Below are 22609 nucleotides of genomic sequence, written 5' to 3'. Positions count from 1 at the left end.
TTCATTTTTTAAACATGAAGCTGATAAATGTGAAGAATACTGGTCAAACTGGAACATCCACCTGAAACATGGGATAAATGAGAAAAAAGACTTTTTCAGTCAACAGAATTCTAACCTTGTACGGAGTCACGTATCGTCCATCAGGGGTAACATCTCCCGTCTTGTTCAGCAGGTTTTCTCGCGGGATTCTCACGTTGTGGAACATTACAAACCTGTTAGGAAGGAAACATACATTATAATGACTCCTACATTTCCAATTCAAATATTTTTAGCTGCATTTTGTTGCTAAAGCCTATCCGTTTCCATAGTAACAGTTCTGTTACTATTAGTTTGGGTTCTGTGTCTTCCAACTCCTATCCCTTCTAGAGAAAAGCTGGAAGATTAACATTAGATACAGACAAAATAAAAATACAGAAAAGTATAAATCTCTTCTCTCACTGACCCATTATCCAGTCCATTCTGGCCCAGTTTCTTGCCTATGTCTCCAACAGTAACCCCTGGCAACGCCAGCAAGGTCTTTGGGTCTCTGACCTGCAGCACAGAGTTTAACATCTTTGATCACTAAATATTGATATAGTCAAGCTCATTCTGAGTGCAAGTTCTACAAAATATAAACACAAAAACTGATCAAACTGCTTTTAGCTTTATATTTTGGAGATCAGAATGTTTCTGCTGTGTTCCACAAAGGTTCTGACTCAATATGAAAGGAAGGATTTTATTTTTCATCTCAGTTTTTCCTCTCAGGCTCTATAATTGTACTCAAGTCAATGTTCATGACTTTATTTTAAGTCTTTGTGTTTAAAAAAAATCCAAGGTTTCAACAATCAGTCATGTGTTAGTACAAATAAACAAAAATAGATCAGCATGGAACCATATTATTTTATTAGGGAGCTGAAAGCTTAATTACTTAAGAATAAAACCAGCATAAAAAACAAATTTGTTTTAACAAGATGGAAGTGGTCCAAACTCAGAGCCCTGTGGAACACCAAAGCTAATTCTCAGGTAGGTTCACATGAATCATCTTTCTCATCAGGAAACTTCATACTTCCCGAAAAAATGTGCAGAAGTTGTCCTGCAGCTGAAAACCTCACGTGCTATAAAACCGTGTGAACCAACAGCACCAAACACAAGACAGAAGTTTGTCTAAGCAGACGGCGTTCAGAGGAATTTTCCCACATAAGGATTTGACATTCCATCCCTTGTAATCATTTTGTATACATGCGATTCTGTAGCATAACTAAAAATAAAAGTCAATACCAGAAATGCTTTTTTATTTTCAAAATGAAGCTGCATTTGTTGACTCAAAATTAAAAAGTAAAAGCAATCCACCAAACCCCTTATTTTTTCTTCTTTAACACCGCTTATTCTGTCACTTAATTAAAAGGATAATGAAAATGGTATTGGACATTTCACTTTCAAAAAGTTCTCTAGTAAATGTGTAGCAAAATTCAATTAGAATTATCTAATTTGATCATCAAAAAGGATTAACAGAAATGCTTTTTCATTTTCACAATGTAACTGCATCAAACGACTCAAAAAGAAAAATTACATGTCAATGTTTTAAAATGCTTTTTCATTTTCTACTTCAACATTGCACATTCTGTGACATAAAAATTCCATTTTCGTTTTCACATTCACCCCGCAAAATGTGTCAATCCCAGTCAGCATTTCCAGGGGGGAGGCGGGGCGATGCCGTCAGTGCTCACTGTTTTTCTGCGCATTTTGCCCTCACGTCAGTGTTGCCAGATTGGGCGGTTTTGGTTCTAAATTTGCGGGTAAAAATAGTTATAGGCGTGAGGCATAATTTGGGTGATTTTAGGGTCGGTTCTGCGGTTTATATTTTCTCATGATAATATATTAGAGAACTGGGTGGCTGTTGGAGTTCCGTGAAGCTTCTATGTACTGGAGCTCCGTGAACGCACCAAGCCGAGTGTGGGAGGAGCTACCAGCTAAGGTTTTTAGCCCGATCGCTACATGGAGCGGTGTCTATGTCACTCACTATCTCACTTACAATCCATAGAAGACACAGACAATGTTGAGAGATCAGGTTTAGTTATTTTGAAGAGTTTTACAGGGTTATCATGTTTCCATGTTTGAGAGAGTCTCTGCTTCAGCTTCTAGGCATGATGGCCGCTGCTGTGGGCTGCGGTTTTCCCTCTCCCTCTCTGACCGAGTCTGAAAGCTTGCTGTCCCACGTTAACACGAGAGGGAAAAAAAAAAAAAAACAGGGGACCTGATTTATAATTATTGTCTTGATGAAAAAAAAAATATCATCAGATTTAGGAGAAGGGTTTAGGATTAGGCTTATATGTATCAACAACAACATTTAGCTCTGGATGCATTTAAACTCTGTGCAGGCAATGCCACAATGTGCATCTTGGCCATAAATATGAGGGAAAAACATCAGCCTTTATTTTGTCTGGAATTGACACATTTTGCGGGGTGAATGTGAAAACGAAAATGCAATCCCTTCTTTGCATTGTGCTTTAATTATGTCACAGAGTGAGCACGGTTGAAATAGAAAATGAAAAAGCATTTTAAACCATTGACATTTAATTTTATTTTTGAATCATTTGATGGAGTTATATTGTGAAAATGAAAAAGTATTTCTGTTCATCCATTTTAATGATCAAATTAGACATTTCTAATTAAATATTGCTACACATTTACTATAGAACTTTTTAATAATTAAATGTCAAATACCATTATCTTTATCATTTTTTTTTTTTTTTTTTTTTTAACTTGTCCTGTCCAACAGCTAGGCAAACAGATGAGAGCTGAGGGCCTCTTGTGTTGGACATATTTTATTTTAACAAGAGGGGTTATTCATCTTCAGACAAGACCTGGGGTCGTACCCCGACCCCAGGTACGAGCCAGGACCCCCCAAGGGAGACCCGCTCCGCACTCCAGGCAGCCACCCACCCGGCCCACGGTTGGTCCAGGTAGGAGCAAGGCAGGGGCCCGCCTCCCCCGCCCAGGAGGGGGGAACCCCGGGGAAAAAAGGGCGGCCCACAAGGGGTGTTATAAATATGGCCCGACCAGGCTCGGCCATGTTGGAAGTTTGGCGGGGCCAAGCGCCCAGGGGCAAGGACCAGGACCCACCCCCCAGGGACACGAACACCCCCCGGCTCAGGTGTAATATGAACCCCCCCACCGTGCGGAGAGAGTACCGCCGGGCCCAGGGACCCGGCACCCAAGGGACACGGCCGCCATCGCCAAGGGGCCCGCACTCCCCACCAGGGAAGGGGTAGGGGACAGATGGACCCAGGTCCCACCTTCCTTGTAAAATGTGTGTGTGTGTATGGGTGTTTGAGAGGGTGTTTGTGTGCATGTGTGTGTGTTTATGTTTGAATGTATATATTGAAGGGGGAGGGGTGTGTGTACTAAGGGGGGTGCAGTTAAAATTGGCGAGTAGGGCACTAAGGGGACATCTCCTGATTACTCACAGTGATGTCCCCTCACCCTCCACACCAAGGCAAGGCAAGGCAAGGCAAGTTTATTTGTATAGCACAATTCGTACACAAAGTAATTCAAGGTGCTTCACAAAACAGAAAAATGCATTAAAATCACAATACATCATTGAAATCAACGTAAAATTTACTTTAAAAGAAAAGAAAAAATTTGAAAAATGATTTAAAAATAAAGGAAGGAAAGGAAAGAAAAGTGCAGATAGGACCTTTCAGTCATATACACGGCTGAACAGAAATGTTTTAAGTCTAGATTTGAACATGAACACAGAAGAGGCCTGTCTTACGACTTCAGGGAGGCTGTTCCAGATTTTAGCTGCAGAATATTGAAACGCTGATTCCCCTTGTTTAGTTCTGACTCTGGGAATCAACAGGAGGCCGGCCCCTGAGGTCCTCAGAGTACGAGATGGTTCATATGGCACTAACATGTCAGAGATGTACTTTGGTGCTCGGCCATGGAGAGACTTGTACACAAGCAGAGCTGCTTTGAAGTCTATTCTTTGAGGTACAGGGAGCCAGTGCAAAGACCTGAGCACAGGACTAATGTGATCATACTTCCTGGTTCTGGTCAGGACTCGAGCAGCAGCATTCTGGATGTACTGAAGCTGTTTTACAGCTCGTTTGGAGAGGCCGGTGAGCAGGCCGTTACAGTAGTCTAACCTGCTGGAGACAAATGCATGAATAAGTATCTCCAGGTCTGGTTTTGACACTATGTTTTTGATTTTGACAATGTTTTTCAGATGGTAAAATGCCGCTGATGTTACTGACTTGATATGGCTGTTAAAGTTCAGGTCAGAGTCCATGATTACCCCTAGGTTTCTGACTTGATTTGAGGGTTTAAGAGACAGAGAATGAAGGTAGCTACTGACTCTTTCTCTTTGTTTCTGTGGGCCAAAAATAATAACTTCGGTCTTGTTTGAGTTTAGCTGTAGAAAGTTGTTCTGCATCCACGCACTGATCTGTTGGAGGCAGTGGCTGAGTGAATCCACCGGCCCATATTCACCTGTTGTCAGTGACACATAGATCTGAGTATCATCTGCATAGTTGTGATAAGATATGTTATTACTGCGTATTAACTGCCCTAGTGGCAGCATGTAGAGGTTGAACAGAAGGGGTCCCAGGATCGATCCCTGGGGCACACCACAAGTCAAGGCCATGTAGTCTGAGACACAACTCCCAATTTCAACAAAATATTTCCTGTCTTCTAGATAAGACTTGAGCCAACTTAGGGCAGATCCAGAGATGCCAACCCAGTCTTGGAGTCTGTGCAAAAGGATCCCATGATCAACAGTATCAAAGGCAGCACTCAGGTCTAGCAGGATTAAGACAGAGACTTTGCCATCATCAGTGTTCAGGCGGATGTCGTTGGTTACCTTGATAAGAGCAGTTTCTGTGCTATGATGGGGTCTAAAACCTGACTGGAAAACATCAAATGAATTGTTTAATAAGAGAAAATTAGTGAGCCCTAAATGTCTAAGGTGCGGTTAAAATTGGCGGGTAGGGTGCCAGGAGGACATCTGCTGCTTGCTTGCACTGATGTCTAAGCACCCCCCCTACCAAGGACCCTACATGTCTAAGGTGCAAATAAAACCGAAAGAGGGGGGGCCCACTCCATACGGCAACCATAGGAGGGGGGCCACTCCCAAGTAGCCCCCCCCCAAGGCGCATCGCAGGCTAGACCCCCCACCCCCTCACCCTAATATGAGGTTATATGAGGAAGGGGGTAAGTTGGGGACAGCTGGTAGACTGTCCCCCGGTGGTCAAACAGCCGTCCCCCAGCCCACCCCCAGCAAAGGGGCCAGGGCCACCCAGCCCAGGGGCCCCAGCCCCTCTCTTCTTTATCATTTTAATTAAGTGACAGAATAAGCGGTGTTGAAGTAGAAAAGGAAAAAGCTGTTTGACGGATTGCTTTTTCTTTTAATTGTGAGTCATCAAATGCAGCTTCATTTTGAAAATGAAAAAGCATTTCTGGTATTGACTTTTCTTTTTAGTTATGCTGTAGAAAAGTTTCCATAATTTTGAGCTGTAAAAGTGGAAAAGCTCGGCCAGCGTAACCTAAAACAAATATTTAAAAAAAATCTCTTGTTCAACAGTGTGACAACTGTTCTTCTTTTTTTTTTTCATTTGACAATCCCATCCCTATCTTTCAAGGTTTTGTCCTGATGACACTGCAAGACAGAACTAAACCTAAGGGCCGTGCTGGAAAAGCGAATCATCATTAAATCTGCGAGACAAAAAAGGACTCACCGGAACAACAAAGGAGTGAAGGCCGTGGCCGACCTGGTCCGGTGTGTAGAGCTGGGCATGCAGCACTGTGTGGGTAGCGTTCTTCCCCAGGTTCCCAACCCAGAATTTGGCTGCCTCGAAGTCTGGAGAGTTGATCACAAACTCCTACACCAAACCAAAAAGAAGAAGTCTCTTTATACTCTATTATTTCAAGGCTTGGTGTTTGGGATGATGGGCAGAGTGGGCTGACCAGGGTGGATGGGTCGTATGTGGCTGTGGTCCTCATGGCTCTGGTGTTGCTGCCATGGCTCAGTTCAGTCAGCGCGAAACAGCCAAAGATCTGAGAACACGTAGGTAAGTTATTCAAAGGCAGCAAAGCCTCATGGGAGGAACAACTCGGGGGTCACTGATGTGGCATCAAGAGTTTTCTCAGTGCTCAGCTACCAAACCCTGATCCTCAAGTTTTTCTCACACTTTTTTTTAATCTCTGGGAAAATAATGCTTTTTTAAATAATGAATTAAAAAAATATCAATTTAAATGAATTTTTTTATACAACCTTTACACACGGAGTTGATTGTTTTTTGCAACTTTGATAATGCAAACACAAAACCACAAACTCCAGCGCTTTGGTGTGAGACTTTTAAGTTTGGGTTAATGAAAATAATTATTTTTAAGGAAAATGTTCTCCTATGTTAAAACTTAAGCCAAATAAAACATGTAAATCACTGACACAACTTCCATACTGGGTCAGTTGTGGTGCAATTGATTCACAAGGTGCTGGTAAAAAATTGGGGGTGGAGTTTGCTAAAAGACCAGCCTGTTTAAATTTTGCATCTGTCTGTCATTAATTTGGGGAAAGTCACCATGTTTCCGTGTTGTTGGTATGCACTTGAGGACTTTTGGGGAATTTCATTTGAGACAAACTAAATATATAGAAACTAAAATTCTATTTTTGTATAGGAGTTGTAGTCTTCTGTGTCTTTCTAAAATGTTTGGGCCTGCTGGTTGAACAGGGAGACCTTGAGGACCAGAGTTGGGCAGGTGATTTAAAACTAAACAGTAACTGCTTAATCTTTCGTCTTACCGTCATGTCTTCACTGCTTTTAACAAAATTGTTGTGCCTGCTTGATCCAGAATTAGCAATAGTTACTCCAAACGTCTGAAATGAACACATTAACAGGAAAAAGGGTAGAAGAACGGTTATACAAGCAATGATACAAACTGAGACTCTCTGAATCCGTGCAAAAGTTCATGATTTGATTTATATTTTGATCCAACTCAATGCTAATACTATTTCCTTCCTTCATATAAACTGCCACCTTCTAGAGGTGTGAGAGCTTGAATTATCCTAGGGACTATACAAAACCTGAAAAAGCATTTACCAGGAGCTAATGTCCCTGGGTAGGGTCTCCCATGCCAGATGAGTCGGAGGTGACAAACCAGACTAAGAGCACTTCAGATTCTCCTTTTTGATATTTTAAAAAGGCTTGCTAGATTGCCTGAACTGACATCAACATAGTCCCAGCCTGGAGCCAGGCCTGGGGTTCGGGGCTTACGGGCAGGGCCCTGGAAGAATAGTCATTGGTTGAGGTTCGTCCCAGTGAGTGAGAGAATTTCATCATTTCGTCAGGGACAGGTCTCTACCTGTGATCTTGGCTTCTGACGCAGACTGCAGTACAGAGTACCCAGCCATCTTGGAGTCTCAAGGAGAGGTATTAGACAGTGTTCCAAATGGGACTCTATTGTCTTACTGGGAGACCTCATTGCCAATATGGACAGTGACATTTATACCTGGAAGGCTGTGATTGGGAGAACTGTTCTAAATCCCTGATTTTAGAATTCTGTGTCAATCCCAGTTTGTTGATTACAAACGCTGTGTTTGAGTACAAGGTTGTCCATCAGTGCACATGGAACCAGAACAGCCAAGGAAGAAGGTCAATGATCAACTTTGGCATTGTCATCTGACCTTCTGCCATGTGTTTTGGACATTTTGGTGAAAAGAGGGGCAGAGCTATTAATCAATCACCCACTGATGGAGGAGAAGGTCGGACAAGCCACGAAGACTAAAAAAGTATTGGGAGAGTCTTTTGTGAATATTTGGCTGGGCCCACTATCAGAAGGGTCCTTAAACCCTCATGAGCAAGAGCTCTAACAAGCTACCACTATCCACTGTCAATGCAGCTAAGTGATGGTGTGACTAAGATTTCTGGTGTTGGTTGGGGCGGCAATCCATAGATCTGGGGACTGTCGCCATTAGTAAGGGATGCCATCAAACTGTAGGAGTTTTACTAAGCTGGGCTGACTTCCGAGACTCCCAAAGCAGCATACAGGTAGTGATAGTCAAATTAGCATCCTTCACAGTTAATTAAAGAGGCAAAATTCAGCTGTAAGAGGAGTTTGGGGAGGCCATAGAAATAGATAATTGGTTGGTATCAAAGAAATCTGGCAAGCCATTCTATACCCCAGGATGGGAAAACAGTTCTCTCTCAATACTGTCTACATTGCTGGTGGTGAGATACTCCCTTCAACTGAGGACATTGCCAAGGGGCGGTCGGACTACTTGTACCAGCCGACACGCCTTTCACTGAGAAAGCACAGGCTGAATTGCAAATAGTGGGCAACTACATCCCCCAAGCTGAAGTCAATGAAATAGTAAAAAGCTCCTTGGTGGCGAGGCACCCAAAGTCGATTCTGTGGGAATATCCTGAGTGCCGTGTCCTTTTGACATCCCACAGTGCCTTTGAACTGGCAGACTGGAACAGGAATTGCTCTTTTCAAGGAGGGCCAAAGGGTTATCTGCCGTGGTGCAGCGATAGGGTGGTCGACCCATGATCGTAAGATAGCAGTTTGATTCCCGCCTTGCACGCCCATGTGTCCAAGTGTCTTTGGGCAAGACACTGAAACCCACCTTGCCTCTGGTGGGAGGTTGGCGCCAGTGTTCGGCAGCGGAGCCGCCATCAGTGTGTGAATGTATGTGTGCATGGATGAATGGGACTGTGACTGTAAAGCGCTTTGGGCCTTTGAAAGAAGGTAGAAAGCGCTATATAAGTATACACCATTTACCATTTAAGTATACACCATCTACAGCTACAGTACACACACACACTATTCAGCATCCCTAAAAAATAGGGTAGTGCTGAAGAGAATTCTGTCAAACCACAATAGTCAAACCACAGATTCAGAAGGAACAGAGCGGTTTTTGACCTGGTCATTGCTCTACTTTAAGCAGAAAATACTTTCTGGAGTGTTATCAAGCACTACATGTATCATCACCAATGATGCCCTGGTTATTTGGGTCTTTTGAGACAAACTGACCCATAATCCACTCCTTCTGACTCACTCCTTTGTTGAGAGAGAACTTGGTGAGGCAGGACCAGTCGTACATGCCGAGGCAGTCCTGCAGGGATGCCATCTTCCAGGGGTTCCCCATCGCTTCTTCGTCTGTCAGGAAATTGTAGCGAAAAATTTGCTTCACCCTGCAGATTTGGAAAATCTTTTCAGGAAATGTTTGTGAAGAATAAGATCATTTATTCATCATACGTGTTTACCTGAGGAAATTCAACTCTCTCATTTTCTCTACGGAGAGGTCTTCTCCCGCATGACGGGCAAACAGAGGATCGTTCTCCAGACTCTTGAAGATGTATTCCTGCATGAAGAATACAGAATACATGCAGACAAAACAAAAGGGCACTACATTAAACATTGTAGTGGGACCATTGACTTTAAAAACAATGGTCAGTTCAACCCCTCTCTTCTCGTGTTCCCAAAAAGGATGCACCATTGCTTCCTGGTATTGGCGCCGCCATGTTGAAACCAGTGTAGTGATTGGTCTGAGTCATTGTATCTATGACAACTACATTAGACGCGATGACTCAGACCGACTCGACTGGTTTCAACAAGCCGCTGCCCGTATCAGGAAGCACTGTTTTTTATGGTCTATGAGTTAACGTAAAACAGAAACATTTATTTTCAGACACTTTTTACAGGTAGATTGATACAACTGTCAGCAGGTAGTTTGTGACTGCTTGCACAACTTGCTGATGGTGGATGAAGGACACCTGTGTGGCAGGGTGTGGTCACACACAGAGCAGGGAGGCTGTTATTCTCTTATAGAACACCAGTGCATGGCCGGCGAGGCAAGGAAGAGGACCGTTGAAGCCAGCGCGTGGAGCCTGTGGCGTTTGAGTTTGGCCTGCTGTCGGGGCCAGAGACGCGAGGTCCGTGACGCTTGGGCGCAACCGGCAAGGTGCAGGCAGGAGGAGGGCTTGGAGCCCGAGGTGCGCAATTCACGACGTGGAGGCGGCAGAACACTGGCCACAGCCACCACAGGTCTTCATCGGGGCGCGGACCAGCAAACCGCTCACGTGGAGGAGGAGGGAGGCAGCACCCCCCCTGGGAAGATCTCACACTGCCATTTGGAGACGCAGAGGGGTGAACAGGCTTCACCCCTCCTAAAGTTAAGTCTGCCAGCTACACCCCGAGATTCTATGCACAGCCTGTAGCTCAGTCACCAGTGGATTTTAATTGGGTTTTATATGGATTGACTTTTATCTTTCTTGCATGACTGTTTTAGTGCTTTTTTTAAAAATATTTGTGGGCTTGCCTTGTTTTTATTGCATATGTACTGGTGGCTTGGAGTGCAGGCCTGCTCGTGAGAAGGACTTGGGTGTGGGACGAACGTCAAGGTGGACACTTGGACAATAGCGTCATTTGGACAATTACCACCACCGTTTTTCTGAAGACTCCTGATGCGACGGCTATACACATGTTTTATGTCATTCTTGTTTTTTTTTAGTTTTTTACCATTCCTGGTTTTAGACAATTTTATTAAAACCTTTTAACTACCAAGGCTTTGGCTGTCTCTGGAGTGACTGGCAAACTCCCCAGCGGATCCCTAAAATTTTTGATTGCTCGGGGGCTTCACCCCCACCCCTCTGACACAACCAGGACAAATTCCATCACGTTTTGTTCAGTCAATCAAACATAAAATTAGTCCAATGGAAAATAACTGACTTACAAAACTCTGGACAAAAACACAATGAACAACCATTTTTTGGCAACAATACATAAGAACGTAGATTTCTAAAAATCATTTTATAAAACACAGTTTGATAATAAAATTTCATTTAAATGTTAAATGCTCTTAAATCTAACATTTTTCAGCTCTTTAATTTTGAACGTTTTCCGAAATACCCCTTTAGTCTTTTCTTTTAACTTCATACAAACTAGAAGGATTCTGAAACTTTAAAGCTGCAAATCGGAACCCAAACAGCCTTAAAGTTCCGCTCTGATAATCTTTTCTGTTATTATTAAAGTGTTCCCCATGGTCTCTTAATTATGATTACAAAGTTTAAGCCAAAATGGAAAAGAACTGCGTTTTATTCCTCTACCCATGGCAGAGAGTTTGGAGCAGGGAGGTTGAACATTGCAAATGTGCTCTTTTTCCAACGGTATTGTCTTGTTCACTCCTGATTCACACCAGTTAGAACAAAGAAACACTCAGAATTGCAATTTCAAGCTTAGTTTTCTTTATAAATGTCCTACATCATAAAAAAACTTAATTTTCATCAGAGTGGGTCTTTACACATCAAGTTTCATATTTAGAGACTCCAGCAACTACCGATGCAGTTCATCAGCAGGAGCAGAGACTGTTTAGTTCACCTTGAACTGGAGAATTTCATCTCCATCGATGAAGTGGAGCATTTCCTTCCAGTCGAAGGAGGCCTTCTTCCTGTAAATATCCAGCGGCCCGCTGGGGAAGTCTGCTATTTGGTGCTTCATCTTCTTCAGGCTGCAGGAGCTCAGACGCACACCTGGACGACACCTGCAATAAAAAGCCCCTTAAATCCACATGAAAATATTCAACTTCCTCTACCGTGTTGGGATTAGTCGTGTTAAGATTTTGTTTTTATGTATTAACTCTTCTTGCTGATTTTCCATCAAACTGTCCAACAAGAATGTTGAAAGCATAAAAAAGCCATCAACTATCAACTATTAGGGTTAGATATAAATGTATTTTACCCACCAGTATCAACTCAGGGTTATCCATTTTGACAGAACTGGAAAAAAAAATGGTGCACATTGACAGAGGCCGATCCAAATTCCAACTCTTTGATTTCAGTGTGAAGGAACCTGTATCATTAACTTGTCCCCTTTATTCTCAAAGTTAACATTTTATGAAGTTTTAAGTCCATTCAAATGTAGGTCCTATTAACCCTTGTGCTATCTTAGATGACCCCACCCTTACATTGACGTGTTCTCCCTACCATGACAAAGGTGGATAAAGGCGGAAAGATTTCATGTAATCCATGGACACCAGTGAAGATCACAAATCATTGAAGAAAAAAGGTTCAGAGCACCGTCTAGTGGGTCTAGATGACCCAACTCCCAACGTTAAAGTGCCTAGGATAGCACAAGGGTTTACATAGATAGCGCACAGTTCCAATGCTGCATTATAAATGCCAACAATTTTAAAGTATTCATTTTAAAATTATGTTCCAAGACAAAAGCAAATATATCACAGAGAAGTTTGTGTCTTTTAACTCACAGGTTAACCAAACTTCAACACCAAAATCTGTTTCTCGGAGTGGTCTGTTAATAATCAGCTGGTGTGGACAGTACACTTTGATTTTATCAGAGCTGTTCCCTCTAACTCATTAAGCTGTAGTCACATGCTCCCATACGGGAGTTTGACCTGTACAGCTGATGTGGGACTTCAGGTTTTTTGGATCCTCAGGGGAGCACAGATCCGTCCTGCCCTCCCTTGAGGCTTTTTCCGCCACCCTTAAGGGACGTCATGAAAATGGAATGTACCATTGTCAGGAAATCTATCGGTAAATGTATAGTGAAGTATTTGTAAGGTGAATGTAAGTTAAGTTAGGGTTAATGGCCGATGAAGTGTAATTATCAGAAATTATACCATGATCCGGGTGAATTCTTTGATTCTGTTTGGCAAAACTGCAAGGCCGCACAACCACACACTCACATTAACACATTAGGGACAATTTAGATTCTTCAATAAATGTAAACGTATGAAGCATGTTCGATCGTTTGACATGAAAACCCACAGGTGCATGAAAAAAAAAAAAACAGTTACAGAATGGAGAAATAGGGTAACAATCATAATCTGAGAAAGACAAAAGAAAAATCAAACTCCAAAAATGACACAACAGAGACCAGATGAAGAGGAGCGGCCTCGGCGACCCTCCTTAAGAAGAAACATGGATTGGCATGGTACAGCGAGACTTGAACGAAGCTTTGAGAACGCAAAACTGAAATCAAATAATTAAAAACCAAACAATGCTCACACATTTGTAAAATGCCTAACAAAAGTTCCAGTTTTATGCATCTGAATTTACCAGAGACAGATTCCCTTTTAGAAATCCAGGCCACAGTCACTGTTTTTGAGCTTTAAAATGTCCCATTTTTTTCAAAATGTTATTTAAAAGAAACATTTAGATCTGGTCATGAAGAGCTGTTTACAAGTTCGGCTCCAGAAACACAGTTCTGGTTTACTACTGCCACCTGCTGGCATACATGACTTATTCAAGCTAAGCTCCATATGGTAATGATGAGCATAAACATAAAGCTGCCTCATAACAGCTGAAAAAAGTCTGAATGCCTGAAGCAGAACAATAAGCTAATGAGGCAAAAAAAGAAAAAAACCTTAAATGAAATGTAAAGCTCTTTATTTTTTTATTTCAAAACTGATATAAATCCAACGGTACATTTCTGCACAGCATCTCTTTCTCTTTGCAATGATTTAAGGCCACCTATTTTATATAAAGTGATGTGTATGCCAAGAAATTGCAAACTAAACTTTCTAAGTGGCAAATGAAAATATTCAATATTTGCTTTCAAGAATTTTTCTTTCGCTTTCAAAAAATATTTTTGCGATTGCAATGCAGATGTTTGTGTCTCATCTCGCTTTTTCCCTACCTTTGATTTTGCTCTCATAGGTTTCAGTTTAGCATGACATAGTTACCATCAAACAGCCTGCTGACTGGTCTAGATTCTAACCAATCAAATATCTTTGGCTCGTATTGACTGGGCCTGGAGACAGATTTGGACTTTGGAATTTGTATCGGTTCTGTTTGAACGGGATTCTGCAGTCTTCAAACATTCCGCCCCATTTCTCTGAGAGTAAAACCCAGAAGGAGCAGCAAGGTCACACAAGTAAAATCAAACAGGGCATCTTGTATAGAATTTTTTTTTCATTAATAATTTTTCTTTCTTTTTTTTTTTACTTTGGGCAAAAACACACAAGTTCTTTAAAATAAGATACCCTGTGAAAATTCACATAAAAGTTAAAAATACTTTTTCTGCCAAATACATTAAATTCAAATTCAAATTAATTTTATTGATAAAGCACCTTTCATGTCAAACAGACAGCTCAAGGTGCTTTCCATAAAAAACAAACAAGAACACAATAAAACCAAACCCCACACATGAAATAAAATCATTAAATAAGCCCCTCATAATAAAATACACAAAAACAAGCACAAGTAAAAGAGAAAAGAAAAGAGAACCCCGAACGCGCCGTCCGCCCTGTCCTCCTGTTGGCCAGGGTGTCAGCATCTATGCAGCACAAGCACAACTCATCCCCAGCACCCCCCGCCCCAGAGACCCCCAACCCCCAGGCCCAGAGCACCAAAAATGGGCGCACCAGGCCCGGCAGCCCGGGTAGCCGGAACAAGAGATGCCAGAGGACAAGCATGGCCAGAATCTTTGGGAGCCCGAACACTAACACCCCGGCCAAGGCTGAGAAAACACTCTTAAACAGTCTAAAATGTAGAAGTAATAAAATAAGAAAGTTAAAATACAAAAACAGGTAAAATATAAAAATATTAATTAAAATAAAATAAGATAAGCTGAGTAAGTGCATAAAAAAGTCTGAAATATAAATTAGAATAAGTTAAGACATAAAAGGACTAAAAGGCAATAGACAAATAAATATGTGATAAAATAGCATATAAAATATAAAAGTAAAACATATGAGATCTAATTAAAAGCATTAAAAGCAAAAACATTACATCTACTTTGTGGAGCCATCTTCCTTTTGGTTATTACTGCTGTCAATGTTAATCTATTCCAAAACACTTGTGCTGCTTTAAACAATATATGCTTTAAATCTTTTTTTGTTTTTGTTTTGTATCAACAAACAGATCTTAAAGAAAATGAAAATTGTTACCAATACTTTGCTCCGGAGTTAGCGTAATGTCAGCAGATAAACTTTACAGTTTCAGGAGATCCTCAGCCATAAATTCACAAATCTGACTAAATAATAAAAATGCTAAAAAAAAAGGAAATAAGGTATGAATTATTTTTAAAATGATTAAAAATGAATTGTTCTTCAGCCAAAGAGACAAAAACGAGTGTGTAAAAAGAGCTGGTTCGGCCTCAGTAGCAGAGACTATGTTTGAAAATGGTGATGTGATTGGTTAGAATCTAGACCAATCAGCAGCTGGATAATGGAAGATATGTCAGCCATACTAAAACTTAGGAAGGCAAAATCAATGATAGAGAAAAAAGCAAGACGAGACACAATGCATGTGAAAACATTTGTGTAGCAAACGCAAAAATAGTTTTTTAAAGCAAAAAAAAAAAAAGTGCTTTTTTTAAAGCAACAATTTAATATTTTCATTTGCTACTTAGAAAGTCTAGTTTAAAGTGTCTTGGCATAAATATCACTTAAATAGTTTTAAAGGGGGGCCATTGGGAGGCAGTCACCAGCCTCGGTCTGGATTCCATGACAAACAAAAAGGAAGTTTTAGCAAAAATGAAAGCTTGATATAGTTTATGGTAATTTTAATGGCAATAAATTTACCTGTGATCACTTGCTGGCTAGCTAAAGGTCTAGCTGTGAACGCAGCTGGAATTGTTTTTATTTTGTACATATTTTTAAAATTTCTGAATCCCCCACATCAACACACCCCTTTCTCGTCTGAGGGATGTGGGGTTATACACTGATGGAATGGTTGCAGTAAAACTTTTTAGTGAAATTAAGAAAACTTTAGTGAGCCAAAGGTCACTGAGTTGTGGGAAACCCTCCTCTCCTATTTGCTTATCCAGTTCTGTTCAGTTTCCAGTTTGGATTGGTCTGCTCTGATGTTACCCCACCACTGGGAGTACACTTAGATGGCTCAGTGCCGAAGGTCCTGTGTATCTTCCTCACTTCCAGGTATTTGTGCATATTTATTCTGACATCTATCCAAAGCTGTGAACTTGACAGTTTCTAAACCTAAATTTGTGTATAACTGCAGGTCTGTTTGAGTCACGCTCTGCTGGAGGTCCTTTACCCAGGAATCTTTAGAACCACTCTTGGTGTGGTCTAGGTTAGCCTGCAACTCTGTGCGATGGTTGTAGTTGGTATTTTTGATGGATTCATCCGCATTGTTCAATGTGCCTCATGGAGCCTCTGTTCACCAAGACTATTTCTCCTCACATTAAAGCTCTTTAGTTGAGTCTTGAAGGAGTTCTTTTGGCTTAATACCCGATCTTAATACCCGACCAAATAGTATGGGGGATTTTCCCTCCTGACTTTATCTTGGCTCCTCTTAGATCAGACAGTTGTGTTCTAGCAACAGTTGTGTCTTCCTGTTGTTGTGACACTGAGCCCTCTGATGTGTGTAGATATGTTGGGCAGCTGAAGTTTCCAGAGGTACCAAATCATTTTGCATGTAACTCCCCACAGTGGGGTTGATGATTTAACCGTATTTCCAAACCTTGTGGTTTGTTTCAGATGGGACCACTTGTTTGTCTGCAAGCTCTGTCGTAAAGGTTGTATGCCATAAACTGTGACACAAAGTATAGGTGGTACTATTTCAGTCTGGTATGGCACGTGGGATCTGTTGAGTTTTGTAGCTGTTTGTTTTGCTTTTGAGGGCGCAGCACCCCAATCATTCTGTACTGTGCTCACAATCACAGTCCCCAATTCTGAGTATAAGGTCCTGTTGCCGCCACTGACCCTTTGGCTGTGGATCTGGTGGTGGTGGTGTTTACAGCTTCTGTCAGTCACAGCGTGGTTCAACTGCAAGACATAGTTTTTATTTTATTTTATTTTGTTATAAAAAACTAAAATGTAGTGGGTTATGAAGTATACCTCCAAGTTTGTGGGCAGTTTCCTGGGAGAATGAACTGAATGAACCCAATGGCCCCCTCTGGTCACCGGTGGGAGCAGTCTACAGAGTACTGAAAACACTTAAACCTTGTGCTGTCTTGTGGGGTCCAGATGACCCCACTCCCAATGTTGGTACAAGGGTTAAGCACTGCACCGAGCTGAGCTCAATGTCACGTATTGCTTGTGCTATTCTGCCTTCCTACCCAAGCGTTATATTTGGACCTGATCTTGTGTCTCCTGACCCTGCCTGCCCCGACCTTTGCCTGTATTTTGACCATCCTGTCTCATCTCTGATGAACCCATTGCCTGTTGTTGTTATAGTCGTCACTCTTTTGGCTTATCCCATCAGGGGTCGCCACAGCGAACGAGTCGCATGGTAAACTTGGCAATGTTTTACACCGGATGCCCTTCCTGACGCAACCCTCTCAAAGCAACCGGGCTTGGGACCGGCACAGAAGTAGAGAAGGGAACAGGGAGCAGCCCGGAGTCGAACCCTGGTTTTCACCTGCTCCCTGCCTGTTGTTGTTATAGCTGAGCTATTAAACCTGCTGTAATTGGATCCAGCCATCTGCCTGTTCTTGTGAGACCTATATTTCTAGCACACGCTCAACTACTACTACTACTAAACCAGACCCACCACAGCAGCCAAACAATCCAGTTTTGGGTCAAACACGCTCTGATTGATGTTTTTCTTTTTAGAATAATTGATTTGAAATAACATTTTGCATTATTTCTTGAAAATGTTAGAAATACCATTTTTGGCCCAGTTCTAATGTGGTGGACATAGTTTAGTAATTATGCAATTGTCAATGGGACTATAGAATGGGTTTGGACACATCCTCATTGGAATTCACCTAAAAAGTCACAGGAATTGGTGGTTGGAAGATCAAACTCCCATCTCTGTCTTCATTCAGTCAAAAGTTTGTTTTATGGATTTGCCAAACCAAAACCGGATTGTCCAACTTTTTCTAAAAGAAGCAACTCTAGGGGTGACTTGTGTATTTGGACTTAAACACTGGAAACCAAGAATGACAAAATAATAACATTGGACTTCAGCTTTTTGATCGAAAATAACATTTACAAATAAATTGTCTAAATGAACATCCATACATTTGAGCGTGGACTGCATCATTTCTGTCCTGTGTTCATCAACAGAGAAGCATCACCAGCCTGTACTGGTTCTGAGGTATCTGTCCATTTGTGTACAAGATGAAGAAAATGCTTCATTGGAGTGAAAACGCTTCCAGAATCTAAATGCACTAAAGTGGTTTGTGTTGATGCGGTCATGCAGGTGGACGTGTGCTTCAGCTCATCAGCAGTAATCCGTCACCTTCTTGCATCACGTCATCCACGGTTTCCTTCTGCTCCTTTACAGCCGTCCCTCAGCGTCAGACGTGTACTGCCGATTTCTGCCATCTGACCTGTACCTCCACGAAACCTCCGCATGAGAGTTGGATGTCCAGACTCAACTGCATGATAACCTCTGGTTCTCTAAAGAGCAGGTCGTCGTTGTCTCTCCTGATCTCCAGCAGCAGAGCTGTCTCTTCCTGCAGCGCCACCTGCAGGTCAGATGTGGACGTCAGAGGTTTCCCGTTCAGCTTCACAATGATGTCACCGTCTTTGATGCCCGCCCCCTCTAAAAAAACAGAAGCTTGAGGCTCATATGTTCATTGTTGCACAAAACCAACTACAAAACAGAAAAATGACCTTACTTCAGAGCAGGAGAGTGAGGAACAACCTCGTGCAATCAGGTGCTGCTGGCCTGGAACAGGAGAGCTGCTTGAGACCACATGAGCGTTGGTGACAATCAGCCCGTTCTCTGACATCACAAACCCAGAGCCACTGGACAGAGCCATGTCTGGGGAAGCAAACCAATCAGTTTGTGTCTTCAATGTGAAGGCAAGACTAGGAAAAGCATCAAGGAATCGGGAAAGAAATGAATCAAATTAATGTCTTTTAAAAAAGAAGAGAAAAATATCACTTGTGTTAAACTCAGATAACTTTATTCTTTTCTTTTTATTTTACTTTAAATTACTTTTTTTCAGCTATGATGGACTGGTGAACTCTCCAATGTGTAGCACCATTGTCTAACAGTGACTAGGACAGGCTGTCTCCCTATCCCTCCTTATCTCCCCTTCTTTGCCCCACTGTCCTCAACAGACCCCCACTTGTTTCGTTCTCTCTCTTTTCAGTCTAATCTTAAGTATAAATTTAAGAGAAATGCAGCTTAGGTAACGACTGGGATAACGGCGGCCTCTGGTCTGCAGGCAGGGCTCTAGAAGTGCATGCTTCAGTACTCGGAATGCAGGCGGGAACCCCTGTCCTGCCACAGCAGGCGCTGTTTTACATTTAAAAAAAGATCTCAACTAAGGTGAAGTGTCTCAGAATCCAAAGCTTCCTGCTTAGTCCAAATGTTGAAATCCGATCACCCCATGACTAGCTTCTTTTAACTCCCCATTTCTTGGAATTTTTCTGGAATATACCATTGCCTCTTTAAGAGAGCTGGACAGCGCTACCCCTCCCCTCTCACGTTCCAAATAGGAAGTACCCGTTGGCTCCAAGAAGCCAAAATCCTGTATAGACTTCTATGGACAAATAAACAGCTATTACTCAGTCATTGTGTTCGTCAGATGAACAATTCTTGCTCAGATAACTTTTTCAACATCTCCTTGCTAATCATATTAATTTTTTATGATCATTTTTTCTTAATTGCAAGTTATTCAAGTTTTAAACTGGCCAATCAGATGCCTCAATAAAAGCATGTGCTGCATGCTGGCTCCACCGCAATGTTTGACTGACAGATTCTGCTGAGACGCTTTTAGAGGAAGGGGTGTGGACTTTGAATAAGCTTACTCCTGAGTGGAGACAGTAGCTGCCACATAAACATTGACTCAGACCAGCTTCGACCAACCACTGTTGACTGGCTCCAACGGGGCAACGTTTGTATGGTGGAAAAACGGCAGCTGTATTGGCTTTATTTCGCTGGAGCCAGAACGATGCACTGATTGTCTTTTATTTGAAAATATACAAATCCTTTTTAAATTAATAGAATTTCATAGAAAAGTGCCTGCATTTCCATAATTCCAGCCAAAAAAGTCAAACGTCCATGGAATACGCTGTAGATTAGGGTACACGGTTCACTTGATTTCTTGCATTTGTTTGTTGATTTTTACATAAACAGAGGTTCCAGGCCCCTTCCCATACTATTGAACAAATTGAACATGGACACATCAAATTGAAAATACTTTACTTTGTTTGAATAGGTGTGATCATAATCTCTGTCTTTATCTTTTTGTAAAAATTCAGAAGTTTTGATTTTTTTTTCAGTTTCCTAATTTTCTGCAATCCTGTTTTCCTAGATTTTTATGATGCATGCAAAAATAAATAAATCAATACTTGAAATCCATTAAAGAGAGTGCCCTGACTGTATATGAAAATTACATTTTGGTATAGAAGTATGGAAATGAATACACATTTCTCATATCATGATATATATGTATATATGTATATATATATATTTATATATATATATATATATAAAACTAAATGTCATATTCATTCAGTTACATGTTTTTTCTTCTTAATTTATTGTACTTCTTGAACTCTCATATCTCTAAGTTTAAGCCTGCTGATATTCTCATTTTTAGAACAATAAAATGAATAAAACAGAACAGATTTGAATCATGAAACCTTCTACAATATCTCTGAAACTATCAATACACCATCTCACAGTAGGGCTGCTATATAAATTCATCCTCCTCTCCCTCCCTCTCACTCATGATGCAGAAAGAATTAAATACAATAGTACAAATAAACTACTAAACACATTTGGTCAAAAACCCACACTTAAACCCAAATCTGTCCAAACAGGCAAAGGAAATGGTATCCCACAATCCCTTGCGGTTCCGATCTAATAGCAGCACCAAAGTTACACCTACTTAGTTACACCTACAGGGGCTGCACCACGGCCGCCGTGGTGCAGCAGTAGGGCGGTCGACCCATGATCTTATGATTGTTGGTTCAACTCCCATGTGTCGAAGAGTCTTTGGGCAAGACACTGAACCCCACCTTGCCTGGGAAGCTGGCGCCAGTGTTCGGCCGTCATCAGTGTGTGAATGTGTGTGCATGGGTGAATGGGACTGTGACTGTAAAGCGTTTTGGGCCTTCGTAAGAAGGTAGAAAGCGCTATATAAGTATACACCATTTAATTGAATTGTTTTGAATGAAAGTAAAATAATTGTCTGAAAACTACGTGTTATTTTTAAGCTGGCTTAACGAAAAAATGATTTATCTTAACTGAAGCAAATAATTAAGTGAGATCAAAGTAAAAAAGTTTATTTTTCCAACATCCATACGTGGTCTTATCACCCTCTCACGGTGGAAAAAGTATTATCTGAGCTCCTTCATCCACTGAATCATCTTCAAATGGACACGGCATGCTGCTTCACCTCTCTGAAAACAAACTAACCTTCAACTAAACCTGCTCCAGACCAGGTTATGTTCAGAGCATGAGTTGCCATGGCAACTTGACATACCCTGAAACATACCTCCATTTCTGGAACAGAAAGCTGAGGTTATCAACTTCCTTAGCCTCAAACTTACCGTGGGAGCTAGCATAACCTGCTTTCTGGAATACCCCCCTGAAGGAAAACTCAGTCACTAAGCTATGAAGCATGTCTTAGATTTTTGGAGGAACCCGGAATATCTTGAGAAAGCCCACACGTGCATGGAGAGAACATGCAAACTCCACACGGTAAGGACCCAGCTGGGATTTGAACCAAAGCCTTCTGGCATTCAAGTGACAGTATTAGCCACCACATTTGCGGCGGCTGACCCATGATCGTAAGATTGCAGGTTCAATTCCCGCCTTGCACGCCCATGCGTCGAAGGTCCTTGGGCAAGACACTGAACCCCACCTTGCCTCTGGTGGGAGGTTGGCGCCAGTGTTCGGCAGCGGAGCCGCCATCAGTGTGTGAATGTATGTGTGCATGGGTGAATGGGTCCGTGACTGTAAAGCGCTTTGGGCCTTCGTAAGAAGGTAGAAAGCGCTATATAAGTATACACCATTTTATAATAATATTATTAATAAAAACAATAATAATAATAATAAAAAAAATAATAATAATATTAAGCTTAGCAGTTAGTCAACTTTTTCTCTTTTAGGAACCACTTCTTAATCTTAGTATAGAGTGTAGCCCCATGCTGATAACTCCTCAAATTATCGTCTTCTTTACAGTTCTCAAAAGAGTCACACTCCATTAATGTTTATGACCAGGAGAAAGGAGCTCACTGCAGCCCATGTGTTTCCACTTGCAGCTTCTGCCCGCTCCCTCCATGGTGTGACGGCTGTGATGAGAGGATTTTATGTTCATGTTATCAAAATTCAGTTGAGTTTGTAACTTGTGTCTTTTTGTCCTTATTCTTTTCAATTGATGTAAGTCACATCCCAAAAATATGTTAATTAAGCATTTACACTGAAATTGTTTACAAATCATGCTTGGACTCTTTGCTCATTCATCTACAGGACAAAGTGTTAGAATGCAGGCTTGATTAGCATTTTCCTTTCTGCCTTAGACTGGTTTGAAAGAATAAAGTAACTGGAGCCAAGTCAGTTCAACAGATGACCACTAGGCGGCATAATGCACAAGCAAGCACTACTCTTTACATTATTTTTGATCAGTTTTACAACAGAAATAAATATCATGACACTGTGGTGGCATCCCTTTTTTTGTTTTGTTTTTACATATCTGGTAACCAGATGCCTGCATGCACTTAGTTTTGGTAGATGAATGGACC

The 22609-nt window shown here is 41.5% G+C and overlaps 2 protein-coding genes across 11 annotated transcripts in view; one reads left to right on the top strand and one right to left on the bottom strand.

Moving 5' to 3' along the window:
• LOC101169095 (uncharacterized) overlaps nucleotides 1-22609 on the top strand; it is a 107742-nt gene that overhangs the window by 24392 nt on the left and 60741 nt on the right. The gene's annotated exons all lie outside the window — the stretch shown is intronic.
• The window catches only part of LOC101168603 (peroxisomal acyl-coenzyme A oxidase 3), a 46834-nt gene that overhangs the window by 13010 nt on the left and 11215 nt on the right, over nucleotides 1-22609 (bottom strand). For 5 of the 10 annotated variants that reach the window (XM_078936117.1, XM_078936134.1, XM_078936154.1 and 2 more), the window contains 11 exons: nucleotides 18526-18671; nucleotides 16796-18372; nucleotides 16661-16723; nucleotides 11356-11518; nucleotides 9243-9340; nucleotides 9035-9170; nucleotides 6779-6853; nucleotides 5944-6033; nucleotides 5715-5858; nucleotides 443-531; nucleotides 116-212 (listed from right to left, as the gene is read on the bottom strand). In XM_078936117.1, coding sequence (XP_078792243.1) covers nucleotides 116-212; nucleotides 443-531; nucleotides 5715-5858; nucleotides 5944-6033; nucleotides 6779-6853; nucleotides 9035-9170; nucleotides 9243-9340; nucleotides 11356-11475 — 849 coding nt within the window. In that variant the 5' untranslated portion in view covers nucleotides 11476-11518; nucleotides 16661-16723; nucleotides 16796-18372; nucleotides 18526-18671. Of the gene's footprint in view, nucleotides 1-115; nucleotides 213-442; nucleotides 532-5714; nucleotides 5859-5943; nucleotides 6034-6778; nucleotides 6854-9034; nucleotides 9171-9242; nucleotides 9341-11355; nucleotides 11519-11719; nucleotides 14299-14884; nucleotides 15271-16660; nucleotides 16724-16795; nucleotides 18450-18525; nucleotides 18672-22609 lie in introns of those variants that run through there. The other 5 variants (XM_078936127.1, XM_078936110.1, XM_078936177.1 and 2 more) reach the window with 5 other exon arrangements.

The sequence above is a fragment of the Oryzias latipes genome, chromosome 2, assembly GCF_053564925.1.
Source record: "Oryzias latipes strain Hd-rR chromosome 2, Olatipes_Hd-rR_3.1".
In the NCBI taxonomy this organism is placed as follows: domain Eukaryota; kingdom Metazoa; phylum Chordata; class Actinopteri; order Beloniformes; family Adrianichthyidae; genus Oryzias; species Oryzias latipes.
The sequence above is the reverse complement of the archived record's forward strand: the minus strand, read 5'-3'. Positions and strand labels throughout refer to the sequence as shown.